Source organism: Oncorhynchus keta, chromosome 33, assembly GCF_023373465.1.
Source record: "Oncorhynchus keta strain PuntledgeMale-10-30-2019 chromosome 33, Oket_V2, whole genome shotgun sequence".
Classification (NCBI taxonomy): Eukaryota; Metazoa; Chordata; class Actinopteri; order Salmoniformes; family Salmonidae; genus Oncorhynchus; species Oncorhynchus keta.
This window is the reverse complement of record NC_068453.1, coordinates 895375-913078: the sequence shown is the minus strand read 5'-3', so window position 1 is coordinate 913078 and position 17704 is coordinate 895375. Positions and strand designations below refer to the sequence as shown.

The 17704-nt window shown below is 41.7% G+C and overlaps 1 protein-coding gene across 1 annotated transcript in view; it reads left to right on the top strand.

Annotated features, from left to right (window-relative positions):
* col4a3 (collagen, type IV, alpha 3) overlaps nt 1–17704 on the top strand; it is a 117007-nt gene that overhangs the window by 53090 nt on the left and 46213 nt on the right. The window contains exons 6-16 of the mRNA XM_035748320.2: nt 4011–4073; nt 4180–4233; nt 4795–4821; nt 4905–4979; nt 5718–5780; nt 5954–5989; nt 6330–6377; nt 6536–6610; nt 6948–6992; nt 7233–7295; nt 7465–7509. Of these exons, the coding sequence (XP_035604213.1) occupies nt 4011–4073; nt 4180–4233; nt 4795–4821; nt 4905–4979; nt 5718–5780; nt 5954–5989; nt 6330–6377; nt 6536–6610; nt 6948–6992; nt 7233–7295; nt 7465–7509 (594 nt within the window). The remainder of the gene's footprint in view (nt 1–4010; nt 4074–4179; nt 4234–4794; nt 4822–4904; nt 4980–5717; nt 5781–5953; nt 5990–6329; nt 6378–6535; nt 6611–6947; nt 6993–7232; nt 7296–7464; nt 7510–17704) is intronic.

Here is a 17704-nt window from a genome sequence, read left to right as displayed (position 1 = left end):
CAAATCTGGAATCAAAATAGAAATATATTCTACCAATCAAATGATACAGCTGTTTTAGTAACCGGATCAACTATATTATCTCTCAACTTTTAGAAACAACTGCCGTTTTGACCACTTTCCTTACATCTTGGACAAAAACGTATTTAAGTGTATGAAATCTTAGTCTATGCTATTCAAATCTGTGATCAGAACAGAACCACCAACTACCAATCAAGAGATAGAGCTGTTTTAGTAACTGCATCAACTACTTTAGTTAAGCCCACTTCCCACTGTTGATTGACTGCTTAATTGCCATGAAACCTTCCGAATTTCCTAGTTTTAGGACACATTCTAAGACTGATTATGCCACACAGCTCACTCCAACTGTTACGTCCGTCGTTAGAATGAGACCAAGGTGCAGCGTGGAAAGTGTACATCTTTCTTTATTTTTTGATGAACACCAACAAAACAACAAAAGAATACACGAACGTAACGTTCTGCAGGCTACCTAGTAACTGTGCAAAAACAAGATCCCACAAACTCAGGTGGAAACAAGGCTGCCTAAGTATGATTCCCAATCAGAGACAACGATAGACAGCTGCCTCTGATTGGGAACCATACCCGGCCAATAAAGAAATAGAAAACTAGAATGCCCACCCAAATCACACCTTGACCTAACCAAATAGAGAAATTAACAGGCTCTCTAAGGTCAGGGCATGACACCAACCCACTAAAATATCCCACTATAATCCCACACAAACTAAATACTATTCAATAGCTACCCTACTAACCACCGCTAACCAATATGATTCCCTGACTAAGCCTATCTCGCTACAACAGTCACAATTACTACTGCAGTGTACTGCTACTTCTACTACTATTAGGCCTACTTCTACCACAGTCAATACAACTACTACTACTACTAGTAAACTCAACAAAAAGACAACATCCTCTCACTGTCAACTGCGTTTATTTTCAGCAAACTTAACATGTGTAAATATGTGTATGAACATAACATGATTCAAGAACTGAGACATAAACTGAACAAGTTCCAAAGACATGTGACTTATATAAATGGAATAATGTCTTACCTGAACAAAGGGGGGGGTCAAAATCAAAAGTTACAGTTAGTATCTGGTGTGGCCAGATAAGTTCTGCAGTGCATCTCCTCCTCATGGACTGAACCAGATGTGCTAGTTCTTGCTGTGAGATGTTACCCCACTCTTCCGCCAAGGCAAGTTCCCAGACATTTCTGGGGGGAATGGCCATAGCCCTCACCCTCTGAACCAACAGGTCCCAGATGTGCTCAATGGGATTGAGATCCGGGCTCCTCGCTGGCCATGGCAGAACACTGAAATTCCTGTCTTGCAGGAAATCACGCACAGAACGAACAGTTTGGCTGGTGGCATTGTCATGCTGAATGGTCATGTCAGGATTTGGCCTGCAGGAAGGGTACCACATGAAGGAGGAGGATGTCTTCCCTGTAATGCACAGCGTTGAGATTGCCTGCAATGACAACAAGCTCAGTCCGATGACGATAAACGCGAAACCCTGGTGAGACAAAACTGTAATTCGTCAGTGAAGAGCACCACTTTTTGCCAGTCCTGTCTGGTCCAACAAGGGCAGGTTTGTGCCCATAGGTGACGTTGTACCGGTGATGACTGGTGAGGACCGGCCTACAAGCCCTCAGTCCAGCCTCTCTCAGCCTATTGCGGACAATCTGAGCAGTAATGGAGGGATTGTGCGTTCCTGGTGTAACTCGGGTAGTTGTTGTTGCCATCCTTTACCAGTCTCGCAGGTGTGATTTTCGGATGTACCGATCCTATGCAGGTCTTGTTACATGTGGTCTGCCACTGCGAGGACGATCAGCTGTCCGTCCTGTAGCGCTGTCTTAGGCGTCTCACATTACGGACATAGCAATAGTATTGCCCTGGCCACATCTGCAGTCCTCATGCCTCCTTGCAGCATGCCTATGTTCACGCAGATGAGCAGGGACCCTGGGCATCTTTCTGTTGATGTTTTTCAGAGTCAGTATTAACCTCTTGCGACGAGCAAACCCGTATCCGGGAGCTTAATCATAGCCTCAAATTCATTAGCATATCGCAACGGACACAAATACCCCTAGAAACTTTTCCTATTCATGAAAATCGCAAATGAAATAAAATAAATATATTCAAACACAAGCTTAGACTTTTGTTAACAACACTGTCATCTCAGATTTTCAAAATATGCGTTACAGCCAACGCTAGACAAGCATTTGTGTAAGTTTATCATGGCATAATGCTACGCTAGGCTCTGCTGGCAGCAGGCAACATTTTCACGAAAATAAGAAAAGAAACCAAATTAAATCATTTACCTTTGAAGAACTTCAGATGCTTTCACTCAGGAGACTCCCAGTTAGATAGCAAATGTTCCTGTTTTCCAAAAATAATATTTTTGTAGGCGAAAAAGCTCCCGTTTCTTCATCATGCTCGGCTGAGAAATCGACCGTAAAATGCTACAACTACAACACCAAACTTTTTTCAAAATTAGCTACATAATATCAACAGAAACACCTCAAGGTGTTTTTGAGAAATATATTCGATAACATATCCGTCGAGGCAATTGGTTACTCATAAGAAGCGATTGGAAAAATGGCTACCTCAGGATTTTATGCAAGATTTTCTCTGGGAGACACCATGTGACCACATGCTATATATGGTCCCTTACAGCCATTCTTCAATGGAAATGCCTAAAAAGACGTCACAATGCTGTAGACACCTTGGGGAATGTGTGGAAAACATAAGCTCATTGGTAGCTCATTCACAGCCATATAAGGAGTCATTGGCATGAGGCGGTTTTAAAAAATGCGGCACTTCCTGGTTGGATTTTTATCTGGGTTTCGCCTGTAACATAAGTTCTGTGGCACTCACAGACAATATCTTTGCAGTTTTGGAAACGTCAGAGTGTCTTCTTTCCAAAGCTGTAATTATATGCATCGTCGAGCATCTTTTCATGACAAAATATCTTGTTTCAAACGGGAACGTTTTTCATCCAAAAATTAAAATAGCGCCCCCTAAATCCAAGAGGCCTTTTTAGTGTCCAAAATTTTCATAACTGTGACCTTAATTGCCTGCCTAAGCTGTTAGTGTCTTAACGACCGTTCCACGGGTGCATGTTCATTAATCGTTTATGGTTCATTGAACAAGCATAGGGAACAGTGTTTAAACCTTTTACAATGAAGATCTCTGAAGTTATTTGGATTTTTACGAATTATCTTCGAAAGACATGGTCCTGAAAAGCGACGTTTCTTTTTTTGCTGAGTTTACTAATACTACTGGGCTACAGTCACTATTCCCACTACTACTACAGTCACTACTTCTAGCCTCTAACAATTCATCTTCTAAACTTCTTCCACCAACATAAAAAATACTTTTGGTCAGCTGAAGTAAGTCACAGAATTTTTCTTGAAAACATACCCTTTCTATATTATAAGTATTGGGGCCATAGTTTTTCCTGATCAAGTCAGGCTTTTCCTGGTGTTAGGTTCTTATTTTTCAGAGTAAATGACTTACTTAACCAAGTTTAATTCTTCCCAAAGGTTCTGTACAGCTGTAATCACACAGCAAAACATTTCTCTCCATTGGTTATATACATCCTACTTAAGACACTCCTTCTCTCCAATCCTTAGTTTATGCCCAAAAGAAAGAAGGTAACCAGATACTAACCCTGATTACTCCCTTAAGGGGAACTGACCTCACCCCTCACCTCCTGATCCACAGATATCCATCTGTCCTCCCTATATCAACACGGTGCTCTGCTCACATCCCCCAACACATTCCAACACATTCCACAGCTATCTGTCCTTCTACAGAGAACCCTTAACTTTCTCCTTTGATTCTATGCTTCTTTCTCTATCATTCATTTAATGTTCTCAATGTTCAAAATGTTGAACCCAACACTGGTCAAAACTTCTAGTGTTAGTCTACTGTAAGCTATCCGTATCATGTAAGTATTGATGTGAAGTGGCCCTATGACTTCCTCTCTTCCAGGGAATCCCAGGAAATGAAGGACCAATGGGGCCATCAGGAACCCCAGGATGCAATGGGACGAAGGTACAGTCTTGCTTTTGGATATTATGTACTTATTGAAGCTCACAAACACACACACACACACAGACGTATGTACATATCTGATGTCCTATCATTGTGTGTGTTTCAGGGGGACAGTGGATACCCAGGGTTACCTGGGGTGCCGGGACCTGTTGGATTACCAGTAAGTGCTGTCAATATCCTGTGTCCAGTGTCACTAAGCACCTTACTGTTCCTGTCTGTCTGTCATCAATCACAGCCATCAATCATGTGATCTTAATCATTAGCCTGTAATATGGGAATTGATGAATAAGGTTTCCAAGAGTGAACAAATTAAAAGTTAATGAATTAACATTTAAATATACAAAATATATTATACTTCTTACAAGTGTTGTGTATGAACAAATGACTGTTGAAAATAGAAATGGTGCGTTGAATTTTTTTTTAAACAAGATCCCCGTGTCCAGTCCTATGAAAATGTCATAGGCTATGGTGTAACAACAAAGCACCTTACTGTGTCTGTCTGTCATCACCGTAAAAGCTAGACATCATCACAGCTGTCTGTCATGTGATCTCAATCATTATAAACATATAAATATATATGTAGCTGTCCATCACCTTTGCTGCCAGTTGTCACCATTCCAGGTTTTGCCCCCACAGTGGTAGATACATTTGTGTCAGGTCTTGTTTAGCTTTTACAGTAAAGTTGTGATGTGCAGCTCACACTTATCTTTTTTTATTGAAGGGTGTTCATGGATTGCCAGGATTTAAGGTACATCCAAATATATCTACTGACCCTCTAAACAATTTGTGTGTTTTGTTGTGGACCCGAAGATTAAAGTATTGTCCTTACAGGGAGACTCCTACTACTTCCCACCCGCTGCTGAGGTTGATGGACATCTTGGACCACAAGGGAGAGATGGTGTCAAGGTAAGGAGGTACCTCCCACCCTGCCTACACCTGGGTTGTGTTCATTGGGCACCAAACGGAAGAAAGCTGACGAGCACAGGGAGGGATTACCTGGACTAAATCATTTTTTTTTATGTGTATACGTTTTCCATACTGTATTGATCACAACCCATTACTCACATGTCTCTGAGTTTATGCTTCTATTCCAATAGGAAAAGTATGGGCTTGCCTAGTACCTGTCATTACGGGGCGGCAGCGTAGCCTAGTGGTAAGAGCGTTGGACTAGTAACCGGAAGGTTGTGAGTTCAAACCCCTGAACTGACAATCTGACGATCTGTCGTTCTGCCCCTGAACAGGCAGTTAACCCTCTGTTCCTAGGCCGTCATTGAAAATAAGAATGTTTTCTTAACTGACTTACCTGTTTAAATAAAAGTAAAATAAAAAAAAATGTAAAAAAATACTTTGGCCAGGAGTTTCTTTCCTATAGTTCTAACTTGGACCAAGAGTTTTCACATGGTCAGGCAAAACTCCTGGGGCCCTATATTACAGTTCTACTTTCATGTGTATCGTGGCATGTGAGGTTGAGTAGTTAGTGCTACAGACCCCGTTACATGTGTATAGCCGAGGCTACTAGAGAAAGGATGGGTTGGAATCTGACCCACTGCACTTTTGACTCATAATTTCTCCTATCTTTACTGTCTCCTCAATAACATTATAGAAAAAAATTATTGAATGTGTAATCTGGCCACTGTTTTTTAGGGTCAGCGAGGGTTACCTGGACGGCCGGGTCTTCCTGGGATGGAGGGGCCGAGCGGGACTCCAGTCAGTTAACACCTAAATGAAGTTCAATATGTGTCCTCTCTTTTACTTATTAGCCTATGTTTATTTTGAAAGGCTTGTACTGTAATGTGTTTCTGAATGTCCTCATTCATGATTCCATGTGCTCTTCCTGAATGTATAAATCTCTGACTTTAAATTATTATTTATATTTCCAGGGATTACCTGGGTTAACAGGTGTACAGGGAGAGAAGGTCAGTCTCATAGTAAATACTTATTTCCATTTGTGTGTGTGTGTGTGTGTGTGTGTGTGTGTGTGTGTGTGTGTGTGTGTGTGTGTGTGTGTGTGTGTGTGTGTGTGTGTGTGTGTGTGTGTGTGTGTGTGTGTGTGTGTGTGTGTGTGTGTGTGCATTTGTGTGTATGTTTGTGCATGCGTTTCTTCCTGGATGATTTGGAGCTGTCCATGGCGTTGACCGTTCACCTTACTGCACTAACAATATAGTAACAATGTGATATTGAGTGATGTCCCTCTTCAGTTCCTGCCATTTAGAGGGGTGTGTTGCACTATTTATAGTAGCTTTATTTCTGTTTCAGGGCCAGGAAGGTCCAAGCCCTGTAATTCCAGGCCCAAGAGGTCAAAAGGTATTACCTACCTGTGTGATATCGATCTTTTCTACTTTCACATACAGTACAACTCTCTCTTGCATATTATCCTGCCTCAGTATAGTTTGTTCTGGATGCATGCTGAGTGTATCTAATGTACAGTATATTGTGACAAAATGTAAATGTTTTGTTCTCAGGGTGACCAAGGCCCTCCCGGGATACCTGGACAGAAGGGCATAAAGCTTTATGCAGAGGGACCCAAGGAACTGAAGGTTTGCCACACTTAACATACTCGGTTTCTCTCACAGCAATTTTTTACTAGTCCACACTGACACAAATCATGATCATCACATTTACATTTTAGTCATTTAGCAGAAGCTCTTATCCAGAGTGACTTACAGGAGCAATTAGGGTTAAGTGCCTTTTTCAAAGGCACATCAACAGATTTTTCACCAAGTCAGCTCAGGGATTTGAACCAGCAACCGTTCGGTTACTGGCAAACATAATTACCAATCACCATCACCCAAATCAGCTTCATCATCATTATTACCCGTATACATCATATTGTCACACAAGTAGAAAAGTGTTCTGACTTTCTTCTCATTGCAGGGGGAGCCAGGTGATACAGGAGAGAAGGGGTGTACAGGCCAGCATGTGAGTTATAACCTATGGGGGATCATTACAGTGAATTAAATTAAACTAATTGATTTTAATGTAATAATTGACATGATCTTTGAGCCAGTACAAAAGTTGCCAGTTCAAAAATCCCATTGCATGTATACTACTACTTGTGGGCTGTGTTTTGTCTGTCTGTCCATCTGGCCGTCCTTTCTTTTCTGTTTGTCTGCTTGCCTGTCTGTCGGTATTTTACATTATTTTTTTTGTTTTTTTTAGGGTCTCCCTGGGCGTCGTGGATATAAAGGGAACAAAGGCGACCAAGGAGAACCTGGGGCTCTGGTAGCTCTATGACTCCAGTCACTGCATATCATATTTAAAAGACTGTAGAGTTTTACAATGGAATTATGGATGTTATCATTCTCACATGTGGATGTGTCCTACTCACAATAGTAGTACTACTCACAAATACTGACAAACACCTGTGTCTAACAGAGGTTCTGTTTTTCAGGGGAAACCTGGGAAAGATGGGGACCCTGGGACCTATGGAATTCAGGTAAAACAAATATCCAGACAACTATCATAACTTGTATGTACTGTACATGGTCCTTTGTGGCTCACTTTGTAAAAGGTTATTATGTACATGCATTATGTACATGCATTTTGCCATGTTACCATGTCAACTCCACTTAAACATAACCCACCTGATTGCCCATCCTTTTCCCAACCAATTGTCTTTGCCACTAGGGCTACATGTGACTTGAGAATTGTTTTTGACATGCTTACTGTTTGGCAAAATGTGTAACGTACTGTAATTTACTATCTTGACCAGCGTCCGTACGTATTAAGTGTTTCAAAGTAGGGGTGTGGACCTAGGATCAGGGCCCAGTTTTTCAATCGGATTGGAATAAATCTTAGAATTGGGTATTTCAAAACTGAAAAATATGATTCCGATAATTCGGATTGGGATTTGGTAATCCAATCTAAACTTTAATCCAGTAGTATAAAGTATTTAGGTAAAAATACTTTAAAGTACTACTTGAGTCGTATTTGGGGTATCTGTACTTTACTATTTATATTTTTGACAACTTTTTTACTTTTACTACATTCCTAAATAAAATTATGTACTTTTTACTCCATACATTTTCCCTGACACCCAAAAGTACTTTTACATTTTGAATGCTAAGCAGGACAGGAAAATGGCCTAATTCACACACTTATCAACAGAACATGACTGGTCATCCCTACAGCCTCTGATTTGGTGCTCACTAAGCACATGCTTCGTTTGTAAATTATATCTTAGTGTTGGAGCGTGCCCCTGGCTATCCGTAAATAAATAAATAAATAAACAAGGAATTGCTTAAAATAAGAAATGTACAATTATTTATACTTTTACATTTACTTTTGATACTTAAGTATATTTTAGCAATTACATCTACTGTTGATACTCAACAATATTTAAAAGCATATACTTTTATACTTTTACTTAAGTAGTATTTTACTGGTTGACTTTCACTTTTACTTGAGTCATTTTCTATTAGGTATCTTTACTTTTACTCAAGTATGACAATTTGGTACTTTTTCCACCACTGCTTCAATCAAGATTACATTTTGGAATTGCATTTTTCAAAGCTCAAAGGCAGTAGTGATAAGGATAGTTTTGATTCTGAACAGTTTTGATAATCTTGATCCCACTGGAAGGGTTTATTCAGTGTGGATTTATAAAGGTGAATTGCACTATAATAGAGAAAGGGAAATACCTAGTCAGTTGTACAACTAAATGCATTCAACTGGAATGTGTCTTCCGCATTTAACTCAACCCCTCTGAATCAGAAATGTCAGAGTAAATGGTCATCTTCAAACCAAGGGTTACTAACTGTATGAACAGTTTTTATTATTTTAAATTGACTGCAGCACAGGCATGTGGTCAGTTTTGAGAAGTGTCAAATAAATACATGTACTTACTTACAAGTCATACTGCAGCCTCTATTTCTGGATATTTCTGAAAAAATGGCTCAAAATCAGTTTGATTGATTACAAAATAGGGGAACACAGAATCGGGATCATTATCATCCAAATGAAAAGTTTTGAAAAACTGAGCCCAGGTCTTGCCCGCCTTATCCATGTAATCTCATTCATTGTGAACAAAAAATCAAAACTGATCCTAAATCAGCTCTCCTACCCTGTATACATGAATCCTCAAATCTCTCTTGCATAAGATGTTTTATCACAAAATCTGGATAATTAAAGTTTGAATAGACTTAAATAAAATATCAATTCAGTTCAATTCAAGGGGCTTTATTGGCATGGGAAACATGTGTTAACATTGCCAAAGCAAGTGAGGTAGATAATATATAAATGTCATATTATATATATATATATATACAGTGTTGTAACAATGTACAAATGCTTAAAGTACACAAGGGAAAATAAACAAGCATAAATATGGGTTGTATTTACAATGGTGTTTGTTCTTCACTGGTTGCCCTTTTCTTGTGGCAACAGGTCACAAATATTGCTACCGTGATGGCACACTGTGGAATTTCACCCGGTAGATATGGGAGTTTATCAAAATTGGGTTTGTTTTCGAATTCTTTGTGGATCTGTGTAATCTGAGGGAAATATGTGTCTCTAATATGGTCATACATTGGGCAGGACGTTAGGAAGTGCAGCTCAGTTTCCACCTCATTTTGTGGGCAGTGTGCACTGTCTTCTCTTGAGAGCCATGTCTGCCTACAGCGGCCTTTCTCAATAGCAAGGCTATGCTCACTGCGTCTGTACATAGTCAAAGCTTTCCTTAAGTTTGGGTCAGTCACAGTGTAAGGTATTCTGCCACTGTGTACTCTCTGTTTAGGGCCAAGTAGCATTCTAGTTTGCTCTGTTTTTTTGTTAATTCTTTCCAATGTGTCAAATCTTTTTGTCTTCTCATGATTTGGTTGGGTCTAATTATGTTGCTGTCCTGGGGCTCTGTGGGGTCTGTGTGTGAACAGCTGGCCCCAGGACCAGCTTGCTTCGGGGACTCTTCTCCAGGTTCATCTCTCTGTAGATGTTGGCTTTGTTATGAAAGGTTTGGGAATCGCTTCCTTTTAGGTGGTTGTAGAATTTAACGTCTCTTTTCTGGATTTTGATAATTAGTGGGTATCGGCCTAATTCTGCTCTGCATGCATTATTTGGTGTTCTACATTGTATGCGAAGGATATCTTTGCAGAATTCCGCATGCAGAGTCTCATTTTGGTGTTTGTCTCATTTTGTGAAATCTTGGTTGGTGAGCGGACCCCAGACCTCACAACCATAAGGGGCAATGGGTTCTATGACTGATTCAATTATTTTTAGCCAGATCCTAATTGGTATGTTGAATTTTATGTTCCTTTTGATGGCATAGAATGCCCATCTTGCCTTGTCTATCAGATCGTTCACAGCTTTGTGGAAGTTACCTGTGGCGCTGATGTTTAGGCCAAGGTATGTATAGTTTTTTGTGTGCTCTAGGGCAACGGTGTCTAGATGGAATTTGTATTTGTGGTCCTGGTGACTGGACCTTTTTTGGAACACCATTATTTTGGTCTTACTGAGATTTACTATCAGGGCCCAGGTCTGGCAGAATCTGTGCAGAATATATAGGTGCTGCTGTAGGCCCTCCTTGGTTGGTGACAGAAGCACCAGATCATCAGCAAACATTAGACATTTGACTTCAGATTCTATTAGAGTGAGGACGGGTGCTGCAGACTTTTCTAGTGCCCGCCCCAATTCGTTGATATATATGTTGAAGAGGGTGGGGCTTAAGCTGCATCCCTGTCTCACCCCACAGCCCTGTGGGAAGAAAAGTGTGTTTTTTGCACATTTTAACCGCACACTTGTTGTTTGTGTACATGGATTTTATATTGTCGTATGTTTTATCCCCAACACCACTTTCCATCAATTTGTATAGCAGACCCTCATGCAAAATGGAGTCGAAGGCTTTTTTGAAATCAACAAAGCATGAGAAGACTTTGCCTTTGTTTTGGTTTGTTTGGTTGTCAATTAGGGTGTGCAGGGGGAATACATGGTCTGTTGTACGATAATTTGGTAAAAAGCCAATTTGACATTTGCTCAGTACATTCTTTTCATTGAGAAAATATATGAGTCTGCTGTTAATGATAATGCAGAGGATTTTCCCAAGGTTGCTGTTGACGCATTTCCCAGGGTAGTTATTGGGGTCAAATTTGTCTCCACTTTTGTGGATTGGGGTGATCAGTCCTTGGTTCCAAATATTGGGGAAGATGTCAGAGCTAAGGATGACGTTATAGAGTTTCAGTATAGCCAATTGGAATTTGTTGTCTGTATATTTGATAATTTCATTAAGGATACCATCAACACCACATGCCTTTTTGGGTTGGAGGGTTTTATTTTGTCCTGTAGCTCATTCAAGGTAATTGGAGAATCCAGTGGGTTCTGGTAGTCTTTAATAGTTGATTCTAAGATTTGCATTTGATCCTGTATATGTTTCTGCTCTTTATTCTTTGTTATAGAGCCAAAAAGATTGGAGTGGTTTACCCATACATCTCCATTTTGGATAGATAATTATTTATGTTGTTGTTTGTTTAGGTGTTTTCCAATTTTCCCAGAAGTGGTTACAGTCTATGGATTCTTCAATTACATTGAGTTGATTTCTGACGTGCTGTGCCTTCTTTTTCTGTAGTGTATTTCTGTATTGTTTTAATGGTTCACCATAGTGAAGGTGTAGACTCAGGTTTCCCGGGTCTCTATGTTTTTGGTTGGACAGGTTTCTCAATTTCTTTCTTAGATTTTTGCATTCTTCCTCAAACCATTTTTCATTGTTGTTCATTTTCTTCGGTTTTCTATTTGAGATTTTTAGATTTGATAGGGAAGCTGAGAGGTCAAATATACTGTTAAGATTTTCTACTGCCAAGTTTACACCTTCATTATTACAGTGGAATGTTTTACCCAGGAAATTGTCTAAAAGGGATTGAATTTGTTGTTGCCTAATTGTTTTTTGGTAGGTTTCCAAACTGCATTCCTTCCATCTATAGCATTTCTTAATGTTACTCAATTACTTTGGCTTTGATGCCTCATGATTGAGTATTGCTCTGTTGAAGTAGACTGTTTTTGCTGTGGTCTGATAGGGGTGTCAGTGGGCTGACTGTGAACGCTCTGAGAGACTCTGGGTTGAGGTCAGTGATAAAGTAGTCTACAGTACTACTGCCAAGAGATGAGCTATACAGTGGGGAGAACAAGTATTTGATACACTGCCGATTTTGCAGGTTTTCCTAGGTCTGTCATTTTTATCATAGGTACACTTCAACTGTGAGAGACGGAATCTAAAACAAAAATCAAGAAAATCACATTGTATGATTTAAAAAAAAGCAGAACTTAATATTTGGTACAGAAACCTTTGTTTGCAATTACAGAGATCATACGTTTCCTGTAGTTCTTGACCAGGTTTGCACACACTAGCAGGGATTTTGGCCCACTCCTCCATACAGACCTTCTCCAGATCCTTCAGGTTTCGGGGCTGTCGCTGGGCAATATGGACTTTCAGCTCCCTCCAAAGATTTTCTATTGGGTTCAGGTCTGGAGACTGGCTAGTCCACTCCAGGACCTTGAGATGCTTCTTACGGAGCCACTCCTTAGTTGCCCTGGCTGTGTGTTTCGGGTCGTTGTCATGCTGGAAGACCCAGCCACGACCCACGTCCTGTCCCCTTTGCAGAAAAGCATCCCCAAAGAATGATGTTTCCACCTCCATGCTTCACGGTTGGGATGGTGTTCTTGAGGTTGTACTCATCCTTCTTCTTCCTCCAAACAAGGCAAGTGGAGTTTAGACCAAAAAGCTCTATTTTTGTCTCATCAGACCACATTACTTTCTCCCATTCCTCCTCTGGATCATCCAGATGGTCATTGGCAAACTTCAGATGGGCCTGGACATGCGCTGGCTTGAGCAGGGGGAATTGCGTGCGCTGCAGGATTTTAATCCATGACGGCGTAGTGTGTTACTAATGGTTTTCTTTGAGACTGTGGTCCCAGCTCTCTTCAGGTCATTGACCAGGTCCTGCCGTGTAGTTCTGGGCTGATCCCTCGCCTTCCTCATGATCATTGATGCCCCACGAGGTGAGATCTTGCATGGAGCCCCAGACCGAGGGTGGTTGACCGTCATCTTGAACTTCTTCCATTTTCTAATAATTGCGCCAACAGTTGTTGCCTTCTCACTAAGCTGCTTGCCTATTATCCTGTAGTCCATCCCAGCCTTGTGCAGGTCTACAATTTATCCCTGATGTCATTACACAGCTCTCTGGTCTTGGCCATTGTGGAGAGGTTGGAGACTGTTTGATTGAGTGTGTGGACAGGTGTCTTTTATACAGGTAACGAGTTCAAACAGGTGCAGTTAATACAGGTAATGAGTGGAGAACAGGAGGGCTTCTTAAAGAAAAACTAACAGGTCTGTGAGAGATGGAATTCTTACTGGTTGGTAGGTGATCAAATACTTATGTCATGCAATAAAATGCTAATGAATTACTTAAAAATCATACAATGTGGTTTTCTGGATTTTTGTTTTAGATTCCGTCTCTCACAGTTGAAGTGTACTTATGATAAAAATTACAGACTTCTACATGCTGTGTAAGTAGGAAAACTTGCAAAATCGGCAGTGTATCAAATACTTGGTATTTGATGTACCTACCAAAGGAGTCTCCTCGAAGCCTACCATTGACTATGTACATACCCAGCGTGCGACAGAGCTGCAGGAGTTGTGACCCGTTTTTGTTGGTTATGTTGTCATAGTTGTGCCTAGGGGGGCATATTGGGGAGGGAATGCTGTCACCTGCAGGCAGGTGTTTGTCCCCCTGTGTGCTGAGGGTGTCAGGTTCTTGTCCGGTTCTGGCATTTAGGTTGCCACAGACTAGTACATGTCCCTGGGCCTGGAAATGATTGATCTCCCCCTCCAGGATGGAGAAGCTGTTTTCATTAAAGTATGGGGATTCTAGTGGGGGGATATAGGTAGCACACAGGAGGACATTTTTCTCTGTTAAGATAATTTCCTTTTGAATTTCTAGCCAAATGTTCCTGTTTTGATTAATTGAATGGCGTGAGTTAGGTCTGCTAGAGCAGATTTGTAATAATGGCAATTACAACAATACTGAATTAACACTTATTTTAACTTAATATAATACATCAATAAAATCAATTTAGCCTCAAGTAGATAATGAAACATGCTCAATTTGGTTTAAATAATGCAAAAACAAAGTGTTGGAGAAGAACGTAAAATTGAAATATGTGCTATGTAAGAAAGCTAACGTTTCAGTTCCTTGCTCAGAACATGAGAACATATGAAAGCTGGTGGTTCCTTTTAACATGAGTCTTCAATATTCCCAGGTAAGAAGTTTTAGGTTGTAGTTATTATAGGACTATTTCCCTCTATACCATTTGTATTTCTTTAACCTTTGACTATTGGATGTTCTTATAGTCACTTTAGTATTGCCAGTGTAAAAGTATAGCTTCCGTCCCTCTCCTCGCTCCTCCCTGGGCGCGAACCAGCAACACAACGACAACAGCCACCACATCGAAGCAGCGTTACCCATGCAGAGCAAGGGAGACAACCAGCCCAAGGCTCAGAGCGAGTGAAGTTTGAAACGCTATTAGCACGCGCTAACTCGCCAGCCATTTCACCTCGGTCACACCAGCCTCATCTCCGGAGTTGATAGGTTTGAAGTCATAAACAGCGCAATGCTTGACGCACAACGAATAGCTGCTGGCAAAAGGCACGAAAGTGCTGTTTGAATGAATGTTTACATGCCTGCTTCTGCCTACCACCGCTCAGTCAGATACTTAGATACTTGTATGCTCAGTCAGATTATATGCAACACAGGACACGCTAGATAATATCTGGTAATATCATCAACCATGTGGAGTTAACTAGTGATTATGATTGATTGTTTTTTATAAGATAAGTTTAATGCTAGCTAGCAACTTACCTTGGCTTACTGCATTTGCGTAACAGGCAGTTACAGGCAGTCCTTGTTGACTGCAACGATCGAGAGGCAGGTCGTTATTGCGTTGGAATAGTTAACTGTAAGGTTGCAAGATTGGATCCCCCGAGCTGACAAGGTGAAAATCTGTCTTTCTGCCCCTGAACGAGGCAGTTAACCCACCGTTCCTAGGCCGTCATTGAAAATAAGAATGTGTTCTTAACTGACTTGCCTAGTTAAATAAAGATTAAATAAAGGTGTAAAAAAAATAACATTTAAATTTTTACATTTAAAAAAATCGGCACCCCAAAATACCGATATCCGAGTGTTATGAAAACTTGAAATCGGCCCTAATTAATCGGCCATTCCGATTAATCGGTCGACCTCTAGTCTGTATTACCCATTTCTTTGGTGAAGTCCGGGTTCCTACTCTTTAGGCCAAAGGTAGATGACCTCAGGCCTTAGATATTCCAGGATGATATAGTGAAGGATTTGTGTTCCATAAAGTGTCCAATGTTGTTGGTTGTGTGGTTTGTCCTCAGGCCAATAAGTGTGAGCAGAGCCCGCTGAGCATCTGGTACATGCCATTGGCTTGGGATAGTGTAAGAGTGGGGGTTGGGCCTGTTTGCCCGCCCACTGCCTGGGCGTATGTGTGACTTCCATGTTGAGGCCCTGATTGCGGGGGTGGCATGCATGGGTTGAGCATGAGGGGCATAGGTCTGATCTGAGGGGGCCTAAATAGGGTGTGGGCATGGTTGACGGGGGGGGGGTGTTGATTGGTTGGGGTGGGGGTGTGGATGTGGCTGGGGGTGTTGTGGTCTGGATGTAAGTCCTCTTGGCGTGGGTCCTCTATGTGTAGGTCCGCAGGACTGGGAGGGTGTCTCGCTGGTCTGGGCAGCGTGTCAATTGCTCTGTTGCTCCTGTGTGAAGTGTTGGGGATATGTTTGAGAGTGATGTCCTTTAGAGTCTGGGCAAAGGTGGGCCCTGCTGCCTTGTAGAGGTGGACCTGGACCTAGAGGCTGTTCAAGTCCAGGGTGGAGTGGTGGGCCAGGAAAACATTTGGTTTTGAGGCACAGTCACGGGAAATACTTGCGTTTACCCACTGTATTGTGGCAGGGTGGAAGTCTTTTCGTGGTAGCAGGGTGGTGATAACCACTTGCGCGTTGGGGAAAGTAGAAGAAGCTTTGTGAATCACTCCCTTCAGTGCTGTGGCCACCCTTTCCTGCTGTGCTCTCAGGTTGTTTGTGCCTGTGTGTATTATTATGTGGCTAGGTGAACCTAGTTGGTCCTCAGACAGAAGGTCTAGGGAGCGTTGGGTGTTTGGACACCAGAGTTTAGACACACTGTGTTTGGGAAAAAGTTTTTTTCTTGTATATATTTCCCATTTGAGTCCATAAGGAGAACAATCTGTGTCTTGTGTATGTCCTCAATGGGTGTGTGTGTGGGGGGGGCTATCAGGGTGGCTGACTGGGGGGTTATCAGGGTGGCTGACTGGGGGGTTACTCAGAGGGGGTGAGAGGCTCTGGGCTTGGGGTTCTTCATTTGTGTGATCTGCTGTTATGTCAACGTTATGGTCAGGGTTTGGTGTGTGGACTGTTCTGCTGTGGTGTCGAGACTTTTGTCGGGTGCAGAGGTGGGTTGAGGTGGGCTGCTTCTCTGCGGGGGTGGCCACCTCTCTAGTGGGTTGTTCTCTGTCACACGCCATTCCCTCACCCTCTCCTCCAGCAGTCTGATCCTCTCCTCTAGTGCTCTGTTCTTCTCCTGACCCTGCTCTTTCTCCTGTTGAAGTTGTCTCACCACTGTCCAGAATGCAGAAAGGTCTCTCTCCACCTCCAGCACTCCGGGTCTGGTGAAGAGAGTGTTGTTGTGCTGGACTGTTGTCTGGGTCTGTGCTGACTGGAGTGTAATCACCTGCTGTTCCAGCTCCACCTGCCTTACCTCCAGCTGGGTAAATGTATCCTTCATTTCAATGAAAGGGTAGTACTCTGTGCTGGGAGGTTGACTTTCCACTAGGCGTGGCTCGTCTGTGGGGTTATATAATGAAGAGGTCTTATCTGACCCGTTCCGGGTGGGGGTATCTTTCTCAAGGGAGAGCTTCTCCTGCTGGGCTAATTCTTTGATTAAGTGAAAGTCCTGCTGAAACTGTTTGGGGTTGCCCTGTAGCATTACTGTTCCAGACTTATAGAGATTTATATTAGCTGACTCAGAGTCCTCGTTGTCAAGTATCCTGAGTTTCCACCCCTCGCTGACACCCCCTCTCTTAACAAAGGGGTTGTGTGCTAATATAGCACTGTGCCATGCCAGGGGATGGTTTGTGTGGAAGATAAGGCTGGATGTTGGATGTTCCCATTTTTTTAATTTCAGCAAAAAGTGTCTCTTGATATTCCATTAGAAGCTTCATTTTGTAATCTTTACTTGCCTTATCATTCTTTACATACACAGGGTACTGTATTTTAATTACTTCTGAACAGCGGGAGGCAGCTTCTAAGGCCTCTCCATTTGCTTTGACACCTCTCACTTGACACGTCAGTGCTAATTGAAGCTGTATCAAGCTTGGCAGCCTTATGTTAGCATTCAGTCCTTATAAGGTAATGTAGTGTATTTTTCTTATTGGCTTTTGGAAATTAAATATAGTTTCAGACTAAACATTACTCACTCAGTTCCAGGTTGGATGGTGCTATCAGGTTTCTGTTGTTTTCCAGAGAATTTGCTGTATAGAATAATAATCCTTGGTAGTTGTAAACCTTCCAGGTGATTCCGTAATTCCGTCCAAAATCAGGTTGTAGGTTTTGAGTT